General features: G+C 34.5%; 1 protein-coding gene across 1 annotated transcript; it reads right to left on the bottom strand.

The window, feature by feature from the left end:
- Positions 1-5,924: 5,924 nt before the first annotated feature.
- LOC140778631 (peroxidase 16-like) lies at positions 5,925-8,684 on the bottom strand. Its single transcript, XM_073123438.1, has 4 exons — positions 8,438-8,684; positions 8,139-8,336; positions 7,379-7,544; positions 5,925-6,428 (listed from the first exon to the last, which is right to left on the bottom strand). Exons 1-4 carry the CDS (start codon positions 8,648-8,650, stop codon positions 6,022-6,024), a joined length of 984 nt encoding a protein of 327 aa, XP_072979539.1. The 5' UTR covers positions 8,651-8,684; the 3' UTR covers positions 5,925-6,021.
- Between the last annotated feature and the right edge of the window lie 828 nt (positions 8,685-9,512).

The following is a 9,512-nucleotide window of genomic DNA, read 5'->3' as shown; positions in this document are numbered from 1 at the left end:
AAAACACACCATTTTTTTGCATAAAAATAGAAAACAAATAAAAAGTGCAAAATATCTAAACTCCTAGAGATTTCCTAAGATATTTAAATCTCTCGACATCTAGATGTTTGGTGAAAATATCACTAAGCTATAACTTTGTTTGAATGTATTATTAAGTAATAATTTTTTCTTCTACCAATTCAGTAATAACATGATGCCTAATGTTAATATATTTTAGGTAAATGGCACTCATGTTGTCACGTCATGGTTCCTTGTTCAATCCAATAATCTTTGATTATCTATTTCATCCATATAGCAACTATTTGTGGTTATGTACTATATCTCTATTTGTGATTATGTACCTAGAACAAATTCTAATACTAAAAGATATATCTAGCCTAGTAGATATCTTTGTAACATTATTTTGTTGGTAATTAAATGAACAAAATCTTATATAGATTGTGTAAAAAGCATGATATAAAAGATCAATTTAAACAAAAATTTTGTTCCAGCATTTCGGAGGATAGTGATACGATCACACCTCGGGCAATGGAGCTCTGATACCAGATTGATACGATCTCTCCTTTGGGGCTAAGGATCGATCTCTTCCGTATTCTCAAATTTGGACTGATCTTACACGGAACTTTGAAATAAGGTCTCGAAAGATACCGCCATCGGATCAATGTGAAATATTGATATGTTGTCGCCCTTGAAAAGAGCTTTCCAAGAAATCAAGTTTCAGGCGAATCGGAGTTGGGGATCTCGAGATATTGTCCATTTAGTGGACGAACATCAGGATGCTCTATTTTGGATCCGTGGATGGAGGCACGAGATCCTAGGTAATGGTGGTTGGTGGAGGACCGACGTTAATGGGGTGGCACCGGTGAAAAGGTTGTGGTGAAAGGGTTATGGGTGATGGAAAGGTTAGGGCAAGTGTTGGGCAAGTGTTGGATAGATTGGAAGAAGGGGGAGGAGAGGGCCACCCCTAAGGGACTAGGGTGATTGGCCGGTCGAGGGAGGTTAGCAGCGGCGTCACCAGGGATTGAGGGAACGGGAGCGAAGAAGACGAAGGAGGCAAGGCAAACTCAATTCTCAATAATCAATAATAATTTTGGTTGCCCTACACATCCTTTTATAGGCTAACCAACAACTCAAATTAACCCTAAAACACAATTTTCGCCGACCGCGTTCGAACTCGCCCGACCGCGTTCGAACGCACCGTGTTCGAACGCACGATCAAACGCGCCTCTCGGTATTTGCGAATACGATGCAGGTGTTCACAGTGCGTTCGAACGCACAGTGCACTCTCTTCACCCACGTTCACAACCCCGTTCACAAACCGCGTTCGAACTCACTCCACCCGCGTTCGAACGCAACTTATAGAAAACTTATTTTAATGGAAATTAAACACTAAAACATAAAACAAAAACACTCCTAAAGTGAATCCATGCTCGAGACAACGTCGGTGAAATCCGAATCGTATCAAATAGAAGCCAACATTAGGCATTCGAAAACACATGCTGGAGAGCAGTAGCGCATGCTGTGTTCAAATGCATATCTCTAGCATTCGAATGCATGGACCTGAGAATAGTCAACCTTCTTAGGCGTTTGAATGCTTCTATCCAAGAGCATAAACAACCTTTAGGCATTCGAACAGCCTAGCTTGTTGAGCACAACTTATTAAGGTCATCCAAATGGCCCTTCGGGCATTCAAGCAAACCTATGGAAATAGGTTATCTTGGACTGATTTGAATTAGGTTTCTCGTCTATTCTACACACCTATATAAGTCCTTGAACCCTAGAAAAAGCTGACTTGATTGAGGAACAAAAATTGAAGCCCTCGTAAAGATTTTATTGAGAGTTCTTCATTGATCAGTAAAGATAAAAGATTTGAGCACTTAAGGATTCTTCTTAATCGTATCATCATCATTCGTTGATACAGCTCATTATCTCGAGGGTTACTGAGACTAGTTTATACAATTTCAAGAATCAAATAGACCAATAAAATCAACCATGTGAAGCAATTCATTGTGGTATTTAGCGAATAAGAGATCTTTAGGTATAAATGTGGAATTCAACAAGTAATCTATAAGCACTCTTGTATTTACTTTTTATTAGTAGTTGATTTGATCCTAGTGAAAAGGATCTATGGTTTTTACCCTACTTTGAGATTTTCCATGTAAAGCTCACTGTTTCAATTGCTTACCATTTATCGTTTATTAATTACTTGTTAAGTCTTCACATAAGAGGTTCGTATAATCCATATTAGGGTTTGCCCTAAATTTTTTTAATTAGGACCAAAGCAGGTCTTTCTTACTTTAGAAAGAGATCTTTCAAAATATAAATTTTCCTAGGAAAGGACAATCTACTATTAAACCACATTTCCTTAATAGATCTAATTATTCATACTGAAAAGCTAAAATGCAAGCTTTCTTAAAGTCTATAGATAAACGAGTCTAGATTTCGGTTGTTTATGGTTGGATGTCAGCACTATGGTAGTTGACCAAAAAGAAGTTGTCAAACCGTTGGACATGTGGATAAATTGGATTATGAACTATGTGGTTGGAATAGTGAAAAAATTAATGCAAAATTTAGTTGTGTTTCTCCTAATGAATTTTATAGAATTTGCACTTGTAAAGTTGCTAAGGAAGCTTGGGATATTCTTGAGACTATACATGAGGGTACTCCTACTATCAAATTATCCAAGCTTCAGAGGCTTACGACTAGATTTGAAACTTTCCATATGGATTAATATGAGTCATTAAATGATTTTTACCTAAAACTAGTGACATTGTCAAATCTAGCTTTAACCTAGTAGAAAAGGTTCCTAAAAATTGGGTTGTTAGAAAAATTCTTACATCTTTACCTAAGAGATTTCTATCTAAGGTTACTACTATTGAAAAGAGTAATGATATTGATGATATTAGAGTTGAACAACTAGCCAGGAATCGTTAGATTTTCAAAGCTACTCCTTATCAGCCCAGAAAATCTAAAGGGGTTGCTTTAAATCCTATCCAAAATGTTAAGGATGATAGCAATGATGATAGTGATCTTGATCTAGATATGATGACTCTCTTTGTTAAAGAAGTTTAGAAAATTCTATAAAAAGTCAAAGAATGTTTCGATTAAGATCAATAAGTCTAAGCCTCTTGACAAGATTAAGGAGCCTAGTGCTCCTACTCAATCTGTGAACTTGAAACAAAAGGGTAAGGTTTTTAGTGGTGGTGTCCAATGTTACGAATTTAAGAGTTTTGGACATATTGCATAAGAATGTCTAAACCGATTGAAAAGAAAAGGCAAAGCAATGAAAGTCACTTGGGATGATTTAGATGAGTCGGGTGGTAGTGATTTTGAATGTGCCCAATCTTGCAGGTTGTGTTTGGCTTTGACCTAGCTCAAGTAGATGAGGTGCATAATTATTTTAATTTATGTTAGTCATCTTATCCATTTATCCTTGTCAATTTGAACTTTATTTAATCATTTTTAGAGGATAACTTACTAGTTATAATCATTGTTGTAAATTAATTTTGTAGCATTTACTATATCAACTGTTTCATCTAACAATTCTTGTAAGAATGTGAGCACAGATGAGAAAAAAGACGGCGATAAGGACATGAAAATTCAAAAGATGTATGATGAACTATACTAGAAGTTTTATAAATTGAAGAAAAACTGCATAAGACTTCTAGCAAACTAAAACTCCTAGAATCTAAAAAAGAAAAATTATAGATTCAACTGAATAAAACCTTAAAAAAATTGAAGAAATTAGAAGAAGATAAGAAAGAGCTTAATGATCTTCTTGAGAAGTCTAAACTAGAAACAGAAAGACTTACTAAAGAAGTTACGTTCTTAAAAGGAAAAACCAAGCTAGACTAGATCTTGAATGCACAAATTACTGAGAAAGAGAAGTATGGTACTAAATATACTAAAAATTTGAGTAAAACTGATATAGTTTTTGTTTCTATAAACACTCAAGATCTTTCGAGAAAAAAATATGTACCTACGACTCGCAATATTCCATCAAATCTAATGGTTATGAAATAAAACAAGAAAAATGTACTTTCAAATTTTAGAAATAACACTCAGGTTAGGAAACCTAAATCCGTACGTATTTGTTATTATTATAGTGTTTTAGGCCATATAAGACCAAACTGTTATGCTTCGAAAAATATAATGTTTACTAAAGTTGGTGTTAAAACTAGACAGGTGTGGATTAGAAAAATGATCTTAAGTACTATGTTGTGCATACTGCTCTTAAAACATTGAATTCAGAAATATGATACTTAGATAGTGGAGGTTCTAAACATATGTCAGGTGATAAACTCTTGTTTCAATCTCTTGAAAATTTTGAGGGTGGTCGTGTGACTTTTGGTGATAGTAGCTCTACTAAAATTAAAAGAAGAGGCTGATGTTGTGATCACTCTTAGTGTACTAAGATTAGAAAATGTTCTTTATATTGAGAGTTTGAAAGCAAATTTCTTAAGTATCAGTCAAATATGTGACCATCATTATAAAATACAGTTCTCAAAATGTTAGCATGTGATTGTAGATCATAAAGGAAATATTGTGATTCATGGTGTTAGAACTATAGATAATTGGTATGGTGTTTTTCTAAATGCCCTCGTGAAATGTAATTCTGCATCTTTGGATGATTATGAATTATGACATCAAAGGTTAAGTTATGTGAACTTTAATGTCTTATCTAAGTTAACAAAATTTGAATCTATTAGAGATATACCAAAATTGAATGTGAAAAAGAAATGAGTATGTTGACCATATCAAATAGAAAAACAAAATAAGTCCTCTCATAAAAAATTGACTCTTTCGCTACCAAACGACCTTTGGAATTGATACATATGGATCTGATGGGCCTAATTAAAACTAAAAGTATTGGTAAAAAGAAATATATTTTTCTTTTGGTAGGTAATTTTTCTAGATTGACATGGGTCGCCTTCTTAAGAGAAAATTTTGATACCTTTGATGTCTATTAAAACTTTGTGCTTGCGACTTCAAAATGAAAGAGATTTTAAGATCGTTAAAATTTGTTCACATAATGGAAAGGAATTTGAGAAAAAATAATACATCATTTTTTTTTATTCCAATGGCATCAAGCATGAATTTTCTACTCCAAAAAATCTTTAGTAGAATGGTATAATAGAGAGGAAAAATTGTGTTAAGCAAGATATGGCCGGAGTTATGCATGCAGAAAATGTCCCTCAAAAATTTTGGGCTAAGGCCGTGAATACTATATGTATATGATTATTTGACTTTATTTTAGACTTAGAATAGAACAAATAACTTATGAAATCTAGAATGGAAAAAAGCCTAATGTGAAACATTTTAGAGTTTTTGGTAGCAAGTGTTATCGTTCATTATTTTCTATTATGCAATTCACTGTGGGATTTAGCAAACAAGATATCCTCAAATATAGTTGTGGGATTCAATGGTTAATCTATAAGTGATTCTTGTATTTCTTTTTATTAGTGGTTAATTTGATCCTAGTAAAAAGGATCTATGATTTTTACCCCAATTTGAAGTTTTTCATGTAAATTTCACATGTCTGCGTTGCTTACTATTTATCATTTGTTATTTATTGTTATGTTTTCACATAAAAGGTCATATAGTACATATTAGGGTTTGCTTTAGATTTTTCAGAGAGTTTTAATTTGGTTTTCTAGTGTAAGTTGATTAGATCTCGGAAGAGGTTTTTAATTTGATAGAGTAGGCTAAGGTAGGATATGGTTTAAAAAAAGGCTTGGTTAGTATGGGTTTAGGTAAAAAAAAAACTCAAAAATATTTTAGTAATTTAATCAGTAGAGTTATATAAACTATAGGTCTGCATTAATAGTAGTTGGTCAAAATATATAGAAAAAAGGAAGTGCTAAATTACAAAATCCCGACGTTTCTAATAAATTACTAATGAAAATGTTAGGTGTTATTAGAAATTGCCTTTATATTTATCAACTCTTATAAAACATACGACAACAAATGAATTATCACGAGGAACATATATAAATATCATAACAAATAACCTAATCTATCCTAGTTCACTCTGGTGCAAACCCGTCGGATCTCTCCATCGCCGCCGGTCTTCACCCCAACTCGCCCAAGCTTAGTGACAGCAGCCACGAACGCCTCCTCGAATGCAGTCTGGTTTGTGGCAAAAAAGTCGACGGTATCACGCGACCGCTGGTCAGCGAAAAGAATCTGGTCTGAGGCTAACAACCCCATCCCTTGCTGAAGATTGAGATAGTAAGCATTGTCAAACTTGAATGGAGTGACAGAGTCTAACATGGCCACGGTTGAGGGACTATAGTTGAGTGGGCAAACTTGACGCATCTGGAGCAGTAATGATTGGTTCATGGGCGGGTTAAATTGCAGTGGCTGCTTGAAATGATAGATCCGACGGACGAACTTGTCACAATGGGAGACTCCAATTGTATGGGCCCCTGGGAAATACCTCAAAAAAGATTATTGGATGCAAGCCTATAAACCAAGAGTCTCTGGTAATCAAGTCAAATAATTATGATTGGGAACATGCTTGCTAATTTTAAGTAGGGTAAAGAATACTCTAGCTCGAGATTTAGTCAGTATTAGTTATCGAGAAAAAATTTGTAAGAAATAAACTGATCAATCAACGGACTTTCTGTACTCACTTCAGTTAATGGATGCATGTTTGGACTTTCAGTGAATATATATATATATATATATATATATATATATATATATATAGATATAGTAATACAAGAGAATATAAATTCCAATTTATATTCCTCTCGTTGCCGGGATATTTATCTTTATGTTATTCTTTTGAATAATTGAATAAAAAAAATAGTTTTGATGGCCCTTTTACAGTGCGTATAAAGGATCTTTGAGCCTAATTGAGTAAATTAGCGAAATTGGCCATTGGAATTTTAATATATAAGAATTAAAGTGTCACTAAAGGATCTATATGAATTTTGTTTCTATTAGGATTGACTCAATGTATTCGAGTATTCTAGGAAATAGAGAAGTGGAGAGATGGAAAAGGTAGGAGCTGGTGGTGGGTCCAAATAAATTTTTCCCTTAGGAATTTGCTTATTTCCTTTGAAAAGTTTTACTTTTAAAGTAATTTTCAAACAATTAGGAAAATATTGCTACGAGCCTAAAATTTTCTAAGGAAATCAACTTTCCTATAAATTCTTATGAAAGTTGTGTATCCAAACAGCCCTTATTTAGAACAACTCTTCGAAAACAGTGTATAATGTAGCTTTATCCCCTTTCCCTAGATAGCCTAAACCTTTGTATGTGAAGATTGGTATACAAGAAATTTCTTAGTTATTGCTTCGTTGTTCAACTGTGCATTGAAAACCCATATATCCAAATGGTGAAAAGCACTTGTCAATAATATATGACCTACCTGAGAGAGCAATCATGTCGATCTGAGCTAGTCCATTGATAGCAAACACTGCATTGAGCTCATCCAAATTAAAGCCAGGGCCAGGAAGCCTGTGTTTGACTATGGCTTTCGTCGAAGTCTTGCCGTCCAATCTTCCAAGCTCGACCGGATAGAATGGCCCTCCAGTCTACAAAACCCAAGATTATAATTTACTTGTTAACTATCTGTTAGAATTAATATAAAAGATATAATTCTATCAGCTCAAGTTTTTGTGAAGATGGGGTATAAATCCTACAAAATCTTCGGGAGAAAGGTAAGTCCACACTAGCTTTAATTAGGGGGTTTAAATGAATGACAAAATATAGTTCCACATTAACCCTTCTTATATTGCTAGGAGATTCCATGCATGCACCTCAAACCACATGATACGTCTCCCATTTACTTAGAGATTTGGTATTTATTTTACCATTTTCACAAGATGAGTACCATCATTCTCACAAGAGTGAAGAAAAGTCTCATGCAGCAAGGAAGTCATTACTTGGTTTGGAGCACATCCTACGTTAGAAATAGAAAGCTAAAAATTATTATATGCAACTGCTTAAATCTCTAATTTTGAATCTCAGAATAAGTGGTAATATATGAAAAGAGAGAAACTGCTGTTTTCTATAATATTTTTTAACTTTTTTTAGAGTAGGCAATGAGTTATATAATATGTTACGTTAAAACAAAAAGAAAAAGAAGAAGAAAAAGAAGAAATTAAGATGCAAACAAACAATAATACCAGGGATACCACATCTCTAGCTGCCATGGCAAGTATATCAGCACAAGAAACTTTGTTGGCACACTGGGGATCACTGTCCACAGCCACCTTCGCCTTGTTTATCATATCCAAAGCGTCCGGCGAGAGCGTCGAGTCAGCACCGCTGTGACTCTCATCGTCGCCGTTCGCTGCCACGAGCAACACTGAAGCATCGCAACCCTGCCAACATATATACAACAATCTCTAGCAACTAAATTTCTTGTATCATAAGAGAGAAAATAATTTCACAGTATATTAGTCTCGCATCATGATGACCCTACTCGAACGAAGCAATCATGGAAGAAGAGCCTAAGAGTTCCCGGTGCGGCTGCGAAACTCTGTTGCACCTTTTGGGCAACGACTGCGCGAACGATGGACTCGACGTTCGGGCAGATGTTAGCATAATAATTCTGACTTAGTTGAGCAGTTGATTTAGATGAGAAGAATAAGAGAGACAGAAGGAGAGATGGGAGAAGGATATGCGAGTTATCCATAGATTTATTCTGACATCTTAAACTGATACAAGAGAGAGATATATAGGTGGGGTATTTCCTGCACTTATCCGTGAAGCTTATATATATATATATATATATATATATATATATATATATATATATATCAACACTTCAAGGAAGGATCATTTGGAAGGAATTGGATTCTTCTTGTTAATTATTATATGTAACTAAAATCGTGCCATGATATATGCCCGAGATGGTCCTACATATATATATCCAAAGTCCTGAAATAGTTGAGAACTTGCATTGGCATTATGGCGTACGATACGAGTGACAGAGGTAAGTGGGTTTTGCTTTACCGTTTGTTTGCATTTTGTGAGTGATGTTCACTTGTCGGCGTTAAACTTATAACCAATTATCTCAAGGGATAGTGCACTCAAGACCCTAGTCATATAGTAATAGTTCTTCTCAAAGAGAATTGCTCGAATTGGATGGACATATATAAACGTCAGGTTTAAATTTTTTCTTTACAAAGCGGCATCTCCTTTTCTTAAATTAATTTGCAAAAAGGACATCTTTAATTGTTCACTAATTGGAAAGGATATTCTCTGTATAATATTGAAGAAAACGCCCTTCAGGCTAATTGCTTTTTTGCAATGTAGGATAGAGAATAGGGATCCGGGAACAAGTCACCTTTGGCTTTGGTTCATTAAAAAGAAGTAATCATAGTATTCCTTCTAGCTAAATTTAATTAACTGGGAGGTGGTTCTTGAAAGTATAATCGTTTGAAGGAGTCTACTTTTCCAATATGTCACAGTCAAAAAGAGGTAAGACTGAAATCTTGGTAGTAACTTACAAAAGACTTTTTGAGCTGGACAAATTGGGCCAGCTAGCTACCACT

The sequence above is a fragment of the Typha angustifolia genome, chromosome 15 (assembly GCF_048772165.1).
Source record: "Typha angustifolia cultivar Huaian chromosome 15, ASM4877216v1, whole genome shotgun sequence".
Classification (NCBI taxonomy): domain Eukaryota; kingdom Viridiplantae; phylum Streptophyta; class Magnoliopsida; order Poales; family Typhaceae; genus Typha; species Typha angustifolia.
Note: the sequence above shows the minus strand (reverse complement) of the source record. Positions and strands in the feature narration are given on the sequence as shown.

Excerpts from the sequence above, each read along its gene's own strand:
- LOC140778631 (XM_073123438.1), bottom strand. The coding sequence starts at position 8,650 with ATGGATAACTCGCATATCCTTCTCCCATCTCTCCTTCTGTCTCTCTTA. Across the intron at positions 7,545-8,138 it reads CTAGAGATGTGGTATCCCTG|ACTGGAGGGCCATTCTATCC; the intron begins GTATTATTGTTT and ends TGGGTTTTGTAG. Across the intron at positions 6,429-7,378 it reads CGACATGATTGCTCTCTCAG|GGGCCCATACAATTGGAGTC; the intron begins GTAGGTCATATA and ends GGTATTTCCCAG.